General features: G+C 36.4%; 1 protein-coding gene across 1 annotated transcript in view; it reads right to left on the reverse strand.

Annotated features, from left to right (window-relative positions):
- Window positions 1–19621, reverse strand: part of LOC105388958 (GTP-binding protein REM 1) — a 93141-nt gene that overhangs the window by 20518 nt on the left and 53002 nt on the right. Inside the window, exon 2 of the mRNA XM_038116109.2 lies at window positions 4907–5122. Within this exon, the coding sequence (XP_037972037.2) occupies window positions 4907–5122 (216 nt within the window). The remainder of the gene's footprint in view (window positions 1–4906; window positions 5123–19621) is intronic.

Below are 19621 nucleotides of genomic sequence, written 5' to 3' on the forward strand. Positions count from 1 at the left end.
GATTTCAGTTTCGGGCTTAGATATACCATGTTGCACATGTAGGTTTCGGCTTAGTATACCAATTTTGCAACACCCTGTATATGGAACATAATATCTTCACAGAGAAAAAACATCTAGTGAAGTCTCTGTAAATTAAATACAGTCTAGCGGAGTACTTGGCCTCAACTAAGTTGCCGGCAACTTACCCGCGATCTCATCGAGTTACGTCGGATCTACTTCTATCTGAGTCAAGTTTACAAACATTTCTCCATTGCACTCCTTTGATTCCACGAAACGGAAGCCTACCTCAAAGCTCTTGCTTGAGCATTAATATAATATGAAAGAAAATAATATTTACCCCGCAAATACACGGGATGAATGAGGTTAGAAATATTTATTCAGGGATATACTTGAGGGGAAGCATTCACTAAGCTAATGGAATTCCAAATATGGGATTAAACCTAAGATTGGAGTGGGACATGTAGCATCAGCTTTTCATTTAGAGAAAGATAATAAATATACGTACAAACCTACCCAATTATATGTGTATGGCTGATAAAACACAGTACAATCAAATTTCCAAAAAAAATATTAGGCAGGAAAAGTTTTTGTAAAAAGTATATTAGTACAGCGCCACAAACTTATCTGTTCCGGTGAGAGCGAACTAAATTGATACATATCTCATTATTTACTAATGAATTATATATTGATATAGATTAGATGGGTTTATTGAAACCACAATAGCTCAATAAACAACAACAACAACTCAATAAACTTGAGAGACTACAAAACTTCTGCATTCGGTTCATATATGGTTTGCGCAAATATGACCATGTTTCTGAATTTCGTCGCAAACTCAAGTGGCTCCCTATTCGCCTTCGCCGGAATACCCATATTCTCTCTCTGCTTTATTCGATACTGTTTAACCCATCTTCACCTGCATATCTTAAGGAACGTTTTGAGTTTCGTTTCACGACTCACAATAGAAATCTGCGTTCCAATGAAAACCTGCGAATAAATATTCCGTCCCATACAACCAGTTTTTACTCAAACTCTTTTACTGTCCAAGCCATCCATCTTTGGAACGCTCTCCCCTTGAACATAAGGCAAGCCCCATCACCTGCATCTTTCAAACGCATGGTAAAAAACCATTATCTTCAAGAATAAATATATTATTTTATTAATCTATGTTAAATTCTATTTATCTAATATATTTTTTGTTGTATTAAGCGTACTTTGAGCTGATATAGGTATATTGTATATTTATCCATACTATATATGTATATAATATATATTATATATATTATATATTTATTTATTTATGTATTTATTGTATGTATTTATATGAGTATTTAATTAATAATAGTTAGTAAGTATCAATGTTATTTGAATATGTATTTTTCTTTTTAAAATATTATTTGTAAATACACCTTGTAAATGCCCTTTTCTATGTTTAGTTCTTTTCTTACAACGGTTGTCTGGAAGAGATCGCTTTTAGCGATAAGACCGCCATTTGTGCATCTCTGTTATTTAAGTTAGATTTAAGTTTTTTATGGTGTGCAAATAAAGATTATTGTATTGTATTGTATTGTAATAGCGAATTACCACTACTGGCAAACTTAAAATCTTATAGAATGAAGAAATATTACACATTTACGTGAGCTGTCACCGGAACAGATAAGTTTGTGGCACTATAAAGCCCACGAGGTGTATGACTCTCATGATGCCTCGACACGTATTTTCTTTTTGGTCGGCGGTAAGTGAACGAAACAAAATGTTGCATTTTTGGAAGCGAATAGAGCTTTCTTTACAACAAAAATCGATGCATGATTACTATAAAGTGGGTCTTTATAATACTTATACGTATTAATTACCCACACTGATTCGTTAGATAAATGATAATTAGAATACGCCGAAAATCAAGCTGAATTTTCCTACCTCTGAGTGTGAATCCGATTAATCAAGACAATGAGTGGAGACAAAATTTGAATATTCGTAATTAAGAGCGAAGTTAACGAAGGATATCTATCTCGGTGTGTGTGTGAGGACTAATGTTCCTATGGCGGAGATAGAGAATGAGTATAGTGATGTACCGTAATTCGGCAATAGTAGGTAGTAGTTAGGTATATAATTATTATTAAATAGTATTACTATTTAATAATAATTTTGCCATTCGTTTACAAAATATGAATAAAAGCCAGCCTATATACCTACCGATAGGTACATGTAGGTAGTTTAATTTAGCCGCTTCGTGAGGTACACAATTTAGCAAAATCGAATATAAATACAGGCTTTTCAATTTAAATAAAAAAGCGACATCTTACATCTCATCCGACCCGAAAGTAGGCAGAACATTGTATTGTAATAAGTTGTGCAAAACCATAAAACTGATTTATCTGTCACCGTTGGTGACATTTAAGTTAGGGCTAGTACGGGGCGCATTAAAGACGTGACAAAAGTTTTGCATCGCCCTCACTCACATCGCGCATCCTCAAGAGTGAGCGCGACGGATAACTTTTGTCACGTTTTATTAGCACCCTGTGCTATAGGGCCTGGTACAGTCGAATGAAATGTGAAAGGCCGAAGACAGAATATTGTGCCGTTCACTAGGATAGTTAGCCGAAGCCGAAGTGAGTCGTGAGTCGAGCAGTGACATCACTATCACCACAACTTCCTGTATGAATGGGGCACTGGCAGCCATTGTCGTTTGGCCGCGAGCAGTGGTGTTATTGAAAAGGTATTTCTAGCTGAAAATTGCTGTAAGCTTCGCCGGTGACGTCATGGGGTTTTATGAGCCGCAGTACTGATTTTTTTGTGTTTTTGTGTAGATATTTTTGTAACATTTCGCAGGTAGTTGTAAAATCGAATTAGTATAACTTTGTAATTAATATAACTATAATACTTTTTTTAAAATTATTATTATCAGTTACTTGAATCTGTATCCCTTATTCGGTTTTTCTTAGATTTATGGTATTGGAATACCTTCCTAGATTTTCTTCCTAAATTGAGCCTTTCTCTTGTCGGTGTAGTTTCTAGATACAAGGTATAAATTAAGGTTTGCCAAACCCAAAGTCATATCAATTTCTACTATATCAGATGGACTGTGATTTAAAACTTATATTGTAGCATTCATTTTTGGAGAAACTAATAACCCCAATAAATATCAATAGGGTCGCAAGATTTAGATACAAGAAAAGCGTGTTTTTCGCAAAATATACTGTCAGTATACCGGTCCGGGAAAATACCTTTCAATTTGTATCACACGGAAACCTGATAAACCGGTAAACCTGAGCGTGCGGAAAGTCGCAATATTTTTCTATTACCCCGAGTTTTCTATGGCCTTATTCGGAGCAACGAAGCCATCGTGATTCCACAGAATATACAGGGTGTTGCAAAAAGGATAATGCTAAGCCGAAGTGACTCAGGGGGTCATTCTCAACAACTTTTGGTCTACGAGTTATGGAAATTCGCGATAAAAATAAATCGCCCTCCATAGTAAAAAGTCACGTCACCAACAAAGTTTCCATGGAAAACCATATATTTTTTCCTGTTCAAGATTGCCAAAACCACAGTATATCTTTCATCTCGCAAAGTTTCTGAATGACCCTGAATTGGGCACCTGTATCGAGCTCGAAAAATCGCCACTATATTGGCTCACCGTCATATTTCAAACTCACACAGATTATAGAGACATAAATTGTGTGCACTTCCTCACGGCGATTGAAGATCAAATTCATGACCTCGGACAGGTATTGATAACTATATTGTGTAAAAAGTGAATCAGAAGACTCAGCGACCCGTGAGTTTGGCCTGCAGGATCGCGCGATTTAGCGCCGCTTGACTATTTTCTGTAGGGATATGTGAAGTCACAAGTCTACGCGGATAAGCCCAAAGCGAAAAACCACTTGGAGGACAACATTCGGCACGTTGTTGCCGATATACGACCACAAATGTTGAACAAAGTCGTCGAAAATTAGATCTCTAGATAGGACTATGTCCGAGCCAGCCGTGGCGGACAAATGCCAGAAATCATAGGTATTTAAATTAATAATGCCAGAAGTTTGTCTCTCGAATAAAGTAAATATCAATAAAAAAAATCTTTGTTTTATTCCATTTCAAAGTTCTATATACTCTAAAAACCCTTTATATTGTCAATTAAACTGATATGGACCCTCACTTACAGTAGTTTGCATACTGGGTTAGTTAGCCTTAAACAACATTTAGCAAAAGTGTCACGTATTACATTTCCGGGTATAATGAGACCTTAGAAATGCTCCAAATACTTAAGGGTTTGGTCGCTTATTTATTTTAAACAAAGCAACTAGGTTATTTACTTTTTTTTCTACTCTGACGAAGGTGGGAACCTGTCAATTACCCCTTGGCCCGTGTCGTCACCAGCAATGGGGAAGGAGTGTTTTTTTAAGGAGCAAATTGACTTTTTTGTTTTCTTTCCATTTGTGTTTTTTCGTGTTAAGGTTAGGCAGATGCAGATGTGTGCTGTACCTATTCGATTTCTATGTAATTATGCGTTTATAAGTTGGTACCCTCTATAAATGATTAAATTAAGTTTCATCCGATACATGGCATGTACATAATTATGTGCAGTTCTATAGTTACGATTTCGTGCCTACGACATCAGCTAACTTATTAGTGCAATAATAAATAATAGAAATAAAACCGCGCACCTTTACTTGCCTTCTAAGATAAACCATGCCATAAAGATAAACGTGCACCTATCGGTATCGTACGTATCGGACCAGATGGATTTTCATAAATGTATGGAGAAACGGCGTCGGCAATGCCGATGAAGTGGACGATCGACCGATTGTGTGAATGTCTATAACTATAAAGAATACTGCATGCGATCCGTCCGTTGCTTACGATTCCGAAAGGTGGACGCTTACCTTAACCAACCACGAAAACCCACCTCTCTGCCGATCATAAGCATTGATACACTCGCTGGTCTGGAACTGGCTGATCAGCGCCGTCTTGCCGACGCCGGGCGCGCCCACCATGGCGACTCGGTACAGCGCTACCGGCTTCCTCTCGTGGGGCTCCGGGGCCGCCTGCGCTGGTGATGAGGGCGCCAGGGAGCCCGAGCGCGAGCGACGCCGGCGGAATGAGTCGCCGCGGTTCACTATGCCTGCGGAAGATAGGTTGGTTACAAGAAGAAAACATACTACAGTGTACGAATTAACTGTGCCCCTGACTAACAAAAACCAGACTCCTTAGCATGAATTTTCATAGTGAACATGAAGTAGAATTCATCGAGTAATTTTGTATGAAAATATGAACAACGCCCCTGGCGGTCGGTAGCAGGACTAAAATTTTCCTACAAAATTCATAGAGTACGTCACGTCACGTTTACGATGAAAACTTAAGGCCCGGGTCTCCTATTTACTCCGTAGGTCGCGTCAAGTGTCACCGCCGTGGGCCGCGTCACAATGCTCATTATGTCTACGCGCCAACGTCGGCGTGTGAGGGAGACCGCATCAGTACATTTCTATAGTGAGCATCGTGACGCGGCCTACGGCGTGACGCTGGACGCGAACTACGGCGTAAATAGGAGACCAAGGCCTTAGGGGTCAGAGGTAGGTTAGGCAAGGTTCGTAGGAGTAGTAGACTCAACAGAGGTCGAGAGACATGGCAGCGCTCAAGAAAATGGACCATGTAAAGATGTTTATACAGTAGCTGGACCCATATTCTATGATTGAGTATTTAATTGTAAATGCTAATAATAAGATATAATAAGTATTATTCAGAGCCTCACATCAAGTCTATAAACGCGTTTTGGGGTAGATTTTATGCATTAGCAACACCCGTCTTATTTCACTTAGGTCCAACTCACGCCTGTAGAGGGAAATCAAAAGCAGCTAATGATGGCCTACTATATGCATACAAGAGAAATCCTCGCAATTCACTTTATCCGTGCACAAAACGAGTATCGTTGAAGAGGATCGATTCAACTCGCATACAATGAAGCAAAGAATTTCCCCACAAATTTATCTCATTTTACCTTCGAATTGAATAAAACTTGAACCGCGGCATTCGCATACAAAAATGTTTTGTTTCAAATTCGCGTTCAACATTAAATTAGTTTTCTTGCCGAATGGATTCTGTTTTCCAAGTTCTAATTGCTCCTATTGAAATTCTAAACCAATTTGGTCGTGTTAATCTAAGTTTAATTATTTTGGTTGATTGCAGACCCCACTTAAGGCCACTTTCAATTATTACCGTAAAATAGTACTTGGAAAAGATGAAGTGGATTAAGACTATTTAAGACGCTCAATCGAGCTTAAGGCAAAGTTTAAATAAGAGGGTCAGTCCAATTTCACACAGAAGGTTAGCTCTTAGAATATTTTAATTCATCATTTTGCCAGAATGGGCTGGTATTCACACAGGCGTATTGTAACAAACTAAGTAGGCCAGTTTCAAAAGGATTTCATTTTAATTAAACTTTTTTTACGAATTGAATGCGCGGAAAGCATCTGTAATTCCGCGAATATTGGATGAGTATTTTAAATAAAATAAATGTAGTCACTAGGGGATATAAATTATGCTATTTATGCTCAAGGTATCTTGTTAATTTTATAATACATTTCTGCAATACCTACCTGTGACCTACGAGTATGATAGACCTAACTATAGGTTTATACAATACTAGCTGTTCCCGCGCGCTTCGCTTCGCCTTAAAAAGTTTTCCCGTGGGAATTCCGGGATAAAAAGTAGCCTATGTTCTTTCCCAGGGTCTAGACCGTATGTATACCAAATTTCATTCAAATCCGTTCAGTAGTTTTTGCGTGAAAGAGTAACAGACAGACAGACAGACAGACAGACAGACAGACAGACACAGTTACTTTCGCATTTATAATATTAGTTAGGATTAGGATTAGGATTAGGATAATACCTAGTTACTTGGGGTCTCATTTCAATATGTCTGCCCCTTGACAGTCGAATGCCTTAGCGCTTTGTAATCAAAGACAAGCCCTGAGTAGGTGACACCCGGGCCCGTGTAAATGAAAATCAGCTCTCATGAATATTCAAACAAGCAGGTTAGACGACCATTGGACGGGGTAATTCCATCCCGGGCAACTCCGCGATTATACTATTAGCATTCTGTATACGGGATATGTGTCCTGGACGAAATCCGAACTTCAGAACGACAATGGCTAATGTTCGTACAAACTAGGTTTTCAATTGCTTATTGACAATCAACTATGGGATTTCGGTGGGCATTCTTGTAAAAATAGTACTGAAAGAACATTATAATGGCGAAAGAGTAAGTGAAATCCTTACCGTAAGTTTTGATTTAATTACATTACAAACATACATTATCCTAATCCTAACTAATATTATAAATGCGAAAGTAACTGTGTCTGTCTGTCTGTCTGTCTGTCTGTTACTCTTTCACGCCAAAACTACTGAACGGATTTGAATGAAATTTGGTATACATACGGTCTAGACCCTGGGAAAGAACATAGGCTACTTTTTATCCCGGAATTCCCACGGGAAAACTTTTTAAGGCGAAGCGAAGCGCGCGGGGACTGCTAGTATGTTATAAATCCAGCAATGGCAACAATATCACGTTTAGAATTACAGTGTGTGTGTACTACTTTACATTCCCGACTGCAGCTACTAAATTATTCCCATTGTGGAAAGCCATACCGATATCACCGTGTGTGTAATGAAACGTCCAAACTATGCGGATCAGAAACTATTTAGAAAGGTACGTCCTATCTCCATTGGGGAACTTTGAACAAGCTGGTTCAAAAGCTTATCCGATGGAAAGTTCCACCGGCATTTGGCTAACATTTGCTACGTTGCAATGCTTTAATCTGGACAAAAATGGGTTTGTTCAAGTTGAAAATTGTTCGGTGAGCAAGATTAAACCGGTTTTCATAGAAGTTACTTAAAAATAGGCGGGAAACATACGAGTTTCGAACCTTTCTGTCGGTCAAAAATTAAAACTTCGTGAACGTCGAAGCTTCGCAAGCCTCTTGTAAACAGGTAATACCTAGTTCTAATACTCTTTTAAGTACTTTACTGTAAATACATATAAATGTATGAACCAAAAAGTATATAAATAGTAGTAATAGCGTCATTAACGATTGAGGATATGGGCGAAAAAAAGAAATTTGGGAGATAAATAGGAATAAATATTGTATGTATAAGTATAGGTTATTAAGATCGAAAATATGGATAGAACAATAAAAAAGCAATATGCGAAAGCTGCAACACATTATGATAAACAAGTATAGGTATAATCATTAGGTATATTTATTCGCCACTTTTCCTAAATCTCCAGAAAAAGATTGTTGATTGTTGAAAGTGATAAAAATACGCGGTATTTTTTGTGTAAGTAACTGTTTAAAATGCAATAAAAAGTGAAGATTTTTTTAATACACTGTACACATAAAGTTTATATGGTCGTTGCACTGAAATATCTGGGTGTTATTTTTTTTCTCCACCATTTAATTATACTCTTTAATACTATATAATGAACTTAAAAAAACATACTTGATTCAGACACTTTTCCCGCATTTTCACTACCCATCGAAAAGAAGGTCTACAGACTTATTAATATTTTTTTCAAATGGTCGGTGCTAATTTATACGTGGTAATTACTATGAAACTTTAAATGAAAGTTATTACTTAATTACTTATTTAAATGAAAGTTTTATTTCATCTGCATTTGGTGTGTGTCACTTCTTATTGTTCCAGCTGACGCTATGTAGTTTTTCAAAATATACTTACCCCCTTATTCATAGAGAGTGACTAAACAGTTCATTAGCTAAAGCGTCCAGTTACTTTTTTATGAATAAGGGGGTTAGTCTAAACATTTTTAACAAATGTTCATCCGTTTCTACACTTATACCAACGAACAAACATAAGGATACCTCTTTTTTTCGTCGCGTGTTAACAAATAAACAATAAATAAAGCCCTCCGATTATCCCCGATCGTGATGCGAATCGCTATTTTCCTTTATTCTTCGAAATGTTGGTGAAACTAAAACCAACTGAAACATTTTTATTCTTCGTATCAACATACAATGTGAATTAGAGATTCTATTTAAAAGTAACACTGTAATTATGAACTTGTAATTTTATTACAGAAGTCTTGTGGTAAATTTATAAACTTACCTACTAAATTGGTATCGGGTTACGCCCGATTAATCCAATAGTTTAGGTACCTCTCGTTAATAATCCTACGAAAGTTTGTAAATTTCCGCGTAAATTTATCAACTTACGGATATTGTTATCTTCCTGTGACATATTATATTCCATCAGCTAAAACTCTTGTAGAAGCAGTCAAATGCAAATTCTTCGAGACTCAAGCTATTAGGTAGGTACCTATAATACCACTAGCTGTTCCCGCGAACTTCACTTCGCCTTAAAAAGTTTTCCCGTGGGAATTCCGGGATAAAAAGTAGCATAATATGTTCTTTCTCAGGGTCTATAGACCACACATGTACTAACTTTCATTCAAATCCGATCAGTAGTTTTGGCGTGAAAGAGTAACAGACAGACAGACACAGTTACTTTCGCATTTATAATATTAGTTAGGATTAGGATTAGGATAATTACTATAATTATACTATAATACTATAACCAAAACCATTACAGTTTACCCTAAACACGGAGTGTTCAAATATTGTAGAGAAATGGTTCTGACTGCTGACAGAATAGCAGTTTGAAGTGAAGTTGGCCATCTCTGAAACTATATTCCTCCATAGTATAATAATTGCTGCTACCACCGTGGATACTGACTACCTACTACTGATATAATTGCATCAGCGGCCGCTTCATGGGTTCGTTAAGGACGTAAATCGTGACTCGTCATAAATATGGCGTTATCCTAATATGTCTGCAACCGCTTCACGGGTTCGTCATAAACTCGTTTAATGCGTGTCACCAATCACATCGACGTATTTATGGCGATATCGCGATATAGTAATGTTTATCGAAGTCGATAACGAACCCGTGTAGCGGCAGCTGGATAAGTTATACCACAACTAAGTTGTCATTTAAGTTCGTTGCACTGTTGGGGTGACAGACCGAGATACTGGCAATAAAATCTCCACGGAATGCAATCTGGAAAGTTCTGCATCTGATGTCTGTCCCGTTGTAAAGTCCGACAACCGACAACGTTACCTTTGTAAAAACGAGTGTTATAATAAGTATTTTATTAACCCAAAAACGTTTAAGGGCCGTACTCATTCTTTTTTATATTTTTATTTCTCACACTGATGTCATACCTACGTAAAAAATATACGAGTAATGCACGATCTTAAACGATGAACGGCAAAAAATCCAAGTTACCGTGGTCGGCCTCTAATTACAAGCATTACGGCTGTGGATTCTGTTGGATATCCCATTTCCAAGTTGTTTATAGAATAGAATAGTTTAGTATTTGCATTTAAATTGGATTAACGTTTGTAGAAAACTTCACAACGGTCTAGATGAAGTTACGTCCATATTTACAGCTTCTTTTTTTAGATGGTATTATGTATTCCTATTATTATGGTATTATTAACTGCAGGAATAAACATACATAGTGTTGGATAAACAATAAAAATAAATACAGAAAAACTGAGCATCTTTTTTTGACGTCGGTGAAAAGAAATAATAAGGAAACTCAGCTCGTCATTCTAACAAACTTTTATTCTACGACGACATTGTAGGATAGCTGAATTAAATACATAATTTACAACATTATAGAGAATCAAGTCAACTCATTTCAGCTTAGGGTGAGGCCCAATCAGTGAAAAGTAGTATCAAATCATTTGATCACATCCTTACAAATAGAATAGCTGCACATTCTATAGTCATGTGTACAAAGAATAAGGGACCTAAGTACAGGTACTTATATCAGACATAATATGATTTCTTTTTGTTTCAATATTATTTCCCGATACATAAAAGTTTGCTTTTTATTGCTACTATCTTTACAATTTCTAATCGAGCATGGCTTTGTGATATGAAGTAGAAAGAAGTTAAATCGAACGATACGTGTTTTTCCACTATATTAACTATTTCATTCCTTTTGACTGAATACACAAAGCGTCAAAGGATTTTGCGTGTTGTTTTAACCTTATCAATACCGTGTAGCTTTCAATGTTTTAGCTATTTTTCGCCTGTGGTATGTTTATCTAAGTCTTTTCTATTATTATTATTACAAAACCATTAAAGTAAGTGTGGATATATACTAAACAATGAATAAAATCGTACAACTACACTCACGCGCAATGAAAAGGTTCCACTGGGAAAAGCACCAAATTACTCCTAAACGGAAAAAGCTAGCTTAATGACGCCTTTTGCAACATTGATCAAATGTATTTAACAGAACATCTGGATATTACCAACTAAAATTGGGAATATTTTATTCAGATTATAAATTAACTTTTTCATTGCCCGTGAGTGTTCAAGTTAACGGGTCACTAAACAAACAGAATCAACAGGTCAAGCTAATTGGCATAATAACAGTAATCGGATCATGAACCGATGAATACGATCAATCTCATACACGGTAATGCAATTATAGCCCCGCGGATATTCGATTGTTGCCATAAAACGTATTTTTAATGCTGCTTTTTCTCATAAGCGTTTTGAGTAATCCACACATGGAAAAAACATTCTGAAGGCCTAGCACGGGGCGTAAGAAGTGGCAAAAGTTTTCCGTAGCACTCTCTCTTGAATCCGCGCGATGTGAGTGAGTGCGACACAATTTTTTGTCACGTCTTGCACCGCGTGCTAGGTCTTCAGAATGTTTTGGTTCTGGATAATGTGCAAATGCGCCACAGCTCATTCTACACATTGGGCCAGTGGCTTGCGCTGGACTATGTGAAGAGGTGGCATAACCTGCAGCACGGGTCCGTTATCAACGTCGATTGTACGTTTCAGTATAATCACAGCGCCGTATTTTATAGCGAATCACGATATAGTGACTCGTACAGCGGGCACAGTCTCAAAAAATATATTTTATAATGTAAAAGTGTGTACAAAAAGTTTCGGTAGTCAGATTTTTAAAATGATTGTTTCTTGTTTTTACAGTCTTGAAGGCACTGAAGTTTTAGAGAGTAAGTAATTCGCGGTAATCTAACAAAACCAAATAACGACCAGAGTCGGCCTGACCCAACATTTTACGAGCTGAAGAGACATAAAATTCGCAATTATACCCACCGCCATTTTAACGACGTTGGCTTTGAAGAACTAACTTTTAGAATTAAATCTTTTGCCGCGGTCATCTTTTGTAATTTATTCTGTAACGCAGGATGACCGCATTCTGTTTTTTAATAATACTTAACTATTATTTTTACTGAAAATATGAATGGAAAACCTTTCCTTATTTTAATACGGTACTTTTTAATAAAATTATGCTGACAACATGCCCGCCGTTTTTTTCCGGACTACAGCCCGGGGGCCACTCCATATGACGAAAAACTAATTTTCAGAGCGCTGCTGCGCGAGCCACGACTCTATCTCGTTGTATTAAACGTGCCGATTGCATGACGGCTCTCGTTCGTTCGTTTTTGGTCAGTGTAAAGTAACCCTCCGGGTTTCTGAAAAAGAACCCTTATTTTTTAAGGTGCCTCGCATAACGAAATCTTGTTAACCAGATTCGTGATTTAAAACAAGTCGCCCTCAACATATTTTGTATTTTTTTAACCTTTTTCAGTTTCCGCGATAAATACGGTCTGAAATTCAAGCTCCGCGTAAAAACAAGTTCGTGAAATTTTCAGCATTTTTTAAAAAGACGCATGGATTTATTTTCGGAACTTTGAGTTACAGAGACATGTTTGTATCGGGCAAGAAAAGCTGTGAAAATATATATAGCTATAAAAATTCATAATTAGACAGGCTGTTGCAAAAATTTTTTACTCAGTTAAGCATTCGTAAGAACTTTAGTTTTTCTACTTCTTAAAAAAAAAATCGGCACAGAAACTTTGTTAGTCACGTGACTTTTCACTAAAGATAGTCAAATATGATATATTTTTTTTTACCAATTTCTAAAACTCGTTGAACAAAAGTTTAGAAAGAACCATTGAGTCACCCACTTACCTTTCTATAGCAGTTCCGCATCACCCTGTATACTGTAATTTTCTGAATGAAAATACATTTTAAGAGCGAATTTCTTAAACGCCGTTTAACATAACGACATGATAAGCGGAAAACGGTCATCAAAGATTTCCTTTTTATCCCCGCATGTGTTCGTACTTAATGGATATTTTATCGCCAGTCTAGCGATAACTGGTGCAGCTACTAACACAAACACCTAGCGATATAATCCGTCAATACAGAAAGGTGAAAAGATAAGTCGACTTTGTTTTTAACAAGGTTTTTAATGTCACAAGAAAAATTAAAGTCTCTCCGGATGGTTAATATGAATGTCAGTGGTCCAAGAAAATTTGTTACATTTACTTCACAGTTGAAATTTTACATACATTTTCATTCTTGATTACTATTTTATCATGTTATACAATATGTATAGCATAGTCCAACATGTATATGTTACATATAGGTAGCCACAAGTTTCTATGTGGCTGTACTTGACACTTTATCCCATTTTCTGACCTAACTTTTTTCAAATAAATTGGACCCTCATTTTTTATTTGAACGATAAAGCCGACGCCAACAGTGGCACCCGCAGCCTTTAAAATGATTTATTTGATGGTGTGATAAACTTCACGAAAGAAACTTATTTACTTGGTCGAAACGGGACCATTATTGGCTACGGGGACACATTTTGTGATAAGCAGAATCAATTATTTTATTTTCCTTTTAAAAAAAGAAAGCATGAAAGTCCATTTATTATAATTTATTTATCTGGACTTTAAACATCCTAACTTATTAAACATCGTAACTGTGTCTGTTTGTCTGTCTGTCTGTCTGTTACTCTTTCACGCCAAAACTACTGAACGGATTTGAATGAAATTTGGTATACACTATACATACGGTCTAGACCCTGGGAAAGAACATAGGATACTTTTTATCTCGGAATTCCCACGGGAAAACTTTTTAAGGCGAAGCGAAGCGCGCGGGAACAGCTAGTCATACATAAGTGTCAAAAGTGTTCTAAGAAGTATAAATTTATGTTTGCAAAAATATAACTCTAAACCTAAATAAAATGTAAATTATATTTTTATCCCAAAATTACAGCAGTGAACTGAAAAATGAAATAAAAGTCATACTTATTATAAACTCATGAATTAAAAGTTTACAGCAGTAGTTATTATGGATATGCATTTTGTTCCTAGTTTGCGTTTCAATTAACTTTATCAGTAAAAATACACTCCAAAATAAAACACAGTAGGTTTAAGGTAAACAAGTTATAATTAACTTAAAATAACCAATAACATTAGAACGCCCAACGGAGAGCCGATCTAATAGAAATAACGTGCTCTGTTGCTCCCCCTTTCTTATTTATATGGAGGTTTTCCGACTAAATTAGATTTGAGGCTTACAGGACGCTGTAGAGAGGTTTTGGAATAATCTCAGGGCTCTAGAACAATAAAAACATAGAATAGTTTTATATAATTTTTATTTCACACGTTCACGAACTTCGAGCGCTCTCGACGGAAAACTTTTGTCACGTCTTGACGACCGCGTCTTGCACCCCGTGCTAGGCCTTCAGAACACGTCCAAGACTTTTAAAAAACCTACATAAATTTACTATGGCGCAACAAATTTAAAAACACACTATATATACCTACATACTTATTATATAAACTTTAAACACAGTTTCGAAACACTATAAGTACAGTTTAAATACATGAAATTGAGAGAGGTCTTCTCCTTCACGAACTATTCGAGAATGTTCGAAGAAGCTGCGTCGGGGAAAATGTATTCTGTGAGATTGCAGAGTAATGAAGGTATTATGGAACACGAGACACTTGTGAGGTCGTAAGCTGTTCTAGATTGTCGTCGCGGAGGTGTTTTTTTTAAACAAACTGCGATAGAGCAACTGGTTTTAGCTGTGAAATGTTTTTACTGGGTGGCGTTTTTACAGTGCACTTACATGCAGGTTAATGTACCCAACGTACTGAACATCTAGCTTGATGGTTTAGTACCCATGTCAGTTAGACTTCATCATTTTACGTAATCTCATGAATGCTTGCGAGCTGCGCAAATTTGGTTCAACATTTTTGTTAACGTTTCCAACTCATTAATATTCCAGTTACTTACCATTAATGTGCGAGGTAATTCCCAATTGGGAACATGGCTCGATTCGAATTATTATGGCATCGATGATACACCAGAATAATTAAACAATATTTAAACTATCCAGTATTTTGCCCATAAATTATACGGTCCTACTGTAGCTTAGTAGAACGGCAAAGTTATGACACAAAACTTAAGTTGTATTTGATAATTCTGTCCTACAAGGTTTGTATGCAAACAAGTTCCTCTCGACACCAACTTTCTTAACTAAATAAGTCGCTACGACGGGACTTCGTTTAATAACGAAGTTATCTGGAACTCACACGAGTTGCATGTTAACTTCAGCTTCGCTAAATGCTGGTGGAAAATTAGTCTTTAATAAAAATATTCTAATTTTTTATGCCTTTTGATTTATGGACGGCTCTAGCTAGTCAGCAATATCTCTCGTGATATTCTATTTTTTTTATATTTTTGAGTAAAGTCTTAAATACCAGTCGAACCCTAAACTGAATTCATCTCGTAAATAGGCCTGTCGTTTTAGTCATCCTCAGTTAGCGGCAACCCTATAACTTCAGCTAGTCATGACAGCAGTACAAAGTAGGGTAAACGTACCGGTTTGCCGGCCACTACCCCTTTCCGGCCACTTCGCACGTTATTTTTAATAATAGGATAGTATTGAGACATCTCCTTTCTAATTTCGCCCCATTCGACCCGAGCGAACATCACGGTTCATAATCCAACGGCATGACCTCGAAATTTGCGAACTGAGCCCTCAGTCACCATTTCAAAATTTGGTGTGTGGATTCGTGGCAAATTTAGCAGAAAAAATAGCAGGTGGACTGATTTTCAGAGGTAAGTTTTTAAGTGTTCCTACTGTTTTATAAGTGATTGAATTGGTTTGTGTGAATTAAAGTATGTTTAATTTCAATATTCAAGTGCCCAAACTAACAAACTTTTTCATAATTTGTAATATTTTCGGTGGTCGGACAATAGGTTATCGATTTATTCCAAAATCTAGTTTCCGGCCGGGTGGTCGGAAAACCGGTATATTGTAGTCATTAAATTTTGCCTATATTGCGGAAACCTTAAATGCACTAACATAGATTCCATTATATTAGTGAACAGTTATAATTTTGTGAATTGACAACTAGATTCCGGCCGCCAGAATACCTCATAGTTTCAAAGATATGACCTTAAAAAAATAACGAATGTTTAGCGGCCGATAACCAGTTCAAACAAAACCTTTTTCCGGCCGTCGAAAAAGCGGCCGAAAATAGGTCAAAATTACACCTAATTCCGGCCATCTGAAATAGCGGGCGGCAGAAAATAGGTAAAATTAAACCTGATTCCGGCCATTAGATAATAAAACGGCCAATAATGTTTATCGATGCCAATGCCAAGAGTAGCTATTTGTTTGACTTTAGATTTTAATTTGTTATTTCATAAACCCTGAACTACTGAATAAAACTCGTTTTTCTACTGTGAATTAGGTGGCCGATAACCAGTGCACTCGTGGACGATAACTGGGTAAAATGGCCGATAACCGGTATATTTGCTATTTTTACGAAAAATATTTTTTTGAAAATCATGTATCACTGCTACGTCTATAAACGTTAGGTTTTATGAAACTAGATTATTGAAAGATCGAATGATATTTTTTTGAAAAATCTTGACACACAGCATTATGATAGAAATTAACTCTGAAGTCAACAAGTCGCTTAAGTGGCCGATAACCGGTACTGTTACCCTACAACGATGGCAGTTTGTACTGTACAGTGCGACAAACTTATCTGTTCCGGTGACAGTTAACTAAATTGGTCCATATCTCATTATTTACTAATAAATTATATATTGATACAGATTAGATGGGTTTATTAAAACTGCAAGGGTAAATTACCATTACGGGAAAACTTAACATCTTAAAGAATGAAGAAATATTAGACATTTACGTGAGCTCTCACCGGAACAGATAAGTTTGTGGCACTGTACAACGATAGCAGTTTGTAGTGTTTGTACTGTACATTATGTGGCAAGTTTGCAGCGCGGTTGTCAAGGTGATGCCATCGCCATGCTAAATAAAGGGGCTCCGGACGACATTTCCAGTGATCGGGGTGGTTAGGGCACTTCTTGTATTGCAGTCTTGGTTCTGTTTCTCACTGGTTACTTTAGCTTATTTTACTATTTAACACAAGATTTAGTTGAGGTTTCTAATGTAATTTAATAGTCTCAGTCACTTTTAGATTTTATTAGTGCAACTTATTAATTATTTGGTACTTATTATTTTTGAAAGGATCAACCGATTTTGATGAAATCTGTGTTTTATATTAAATCTTGAAATAGTTACAAATAATGCTACCAGCATAAGCAGCACAACCGTTGCAGCTAAAGGAAAACTGTCAAAACTAAGTAAAAAAAATATTTTTCTAAATGTCAGTCTTCTATCTGCAACTAACATTATATCCTCCGCGGCACGGGTGGGCTAGCGGCGTCCACAAAGCGGGCGGCGCCTTTGATCCGCCGACAGCTGATAAGCTCTGAATGGCGCTGCCCACCGGCCTGTTTGTTCCGCACACTTCATTAGTTCTCGAATAAAGGCGTCGCCCTGTCGCCTAACATTCGCCTATTTAGCGAGAACGGGGAACACGATCGCCTAACCGCGTGTAACGTTTTTGCGTAATTAAAAGGGCGTTAAGCTACCGTATTGGTTGATTGGATGATTTGGATGTGTGTGAGATTCTCGGCCGTTTGACTTGTATTGTGAAAATTATAGTTCAGAACAGTTGTTTTTTTGTAGGGTTTGAGAAATTAAATCAGCCTTAAATTAAATGGTATGTATACCTACAGGGTATTGGAAAAGTGGGTGGCTCAGCTCAAAAACTTTTTGATATTCGTGAATAAAAATCCACACCATATAATAAAAGTTAGGTACTATGAAGAAGTGGTTGAACAAAAGGTGATCAAAATGCCATAAATACAGCCATATGATTGCGGAATACTATTAAATAAGTTTATCGACGTCGACAACGAAGCCGTGTAGCGGTCACTGAAAAAGGAAAAGAACATAAATTTATATCTGCCGAATCATTGTTAAAATCCACGTTGTTTACTGAACTCCCCCTTAATTACTTATATTGTTTGATGGATTATTAAGGAGTAGACTTGTTATTAAAAGCGAAACCTTGTTAAGTAAAATAACGCGAAAGTTTGATAACAACTTTGTGCGAGCTTTTCCGTTTATTTTGGGCGTTAAACTTTGGAAAGGATAGAATTTCTTAAAGTTACCAGTAATAGTAACTTATTGTATTTTGTTTCGTATCATCAACCTCTATTCTATTCACTAGAATTGTACCTAGTTATCTGAGTTGGTATCGAATGGCTGTCGAATTAGAGGTTTGCCTATCAATAACATCATTTTCTTAAAAAGTTTTTCTGATATTGGTTTTTAGCGCTTTTGCCTGTAATTATTTCTTATTCTAAGTAGGTATAATCTGATTCTAATTAAGAGAATATATTTGTGGGATGAAAATTAAACCGCAGGTGCACTTGAACAATCGTTATTTAATTTATTTACACCCAAGATCGATAGAACAACATTTCGTGCTAAACGCCATTTTCGAAGAGAACATCATTAAAAAGTTAACATCATAGACAAGTAATAATTCTATAATTCGTTCTGAAATATCATTGAAATATTATAAATCCTACAGCTCGGCCATCCTGCTGATAGTCTGCCCTCAGACTATGAAAAACATATAAAAAAACCATCAACATAAATCTTTACTGAATCTACATTTAAACAACATTTTGAACTGTAACATAAAAATATTAAATCTGCAACTTTCAGAAAATTACACTTAATAATTAACACAATATAAACTTCAGAACCAAAATTCTTAACACAACCATGGAATATTTAGGTAAACATTTCATCAATATACAATAAGCATCAATAAACAATAAACATCATCCTGTACATTTAACATACAAAAAAAACCATAAAATTATCCCTGCCTATTCAATTAAAAACACACTCATTCTTTGTCACTCATTCATCATCACACAAATAAAACCTTATAAAAATCACCTACACCTTCCTCAGTGTCCCATCTAGGCAATGGCTTCATGTACTCAGCGTAGTACATGGTAATCTTTCTTCCTTTCTTCTTTTATAATCCTTTCAGAGAAATTACCATCCTTGTATACCCTCTTCACGATTTCGGTCTCCATAGTTTTCTCCTTATTTATTTTGTAACATATTTCATTCTCATATTGGTACTGTGTATCTTTTTCTACACATCTTCTTTTAAACGCCGTCTTATTATCAATATAATATCTCCTTTTTGTGCCATCCTTCTTCTTAGCAAATTCACCTGGACAACTCTCTTTTCCAACCACCTTTTCAACTTTTTGTTTACGAATATTTTCCTCCTTAATACATATGCGCTCGATTGGCGCCTCTTTGCAAAGTTCCTCCTTTTTATTT

The sequence above is a fragment of the Plutella xylostella genome, chromosome 29, assembly GCF_932276165.1.
Source record: "Plutella xylostella chromosome 29, ilPluXylo3.1, whole genome shotgun sequence".
NCBI classification, from domain to species: Eukaryota; Metazoa; Arthropoda; class Insecta; order Lepidoptera; family Plutellidae; genus Plutella; species Plutella xylostella.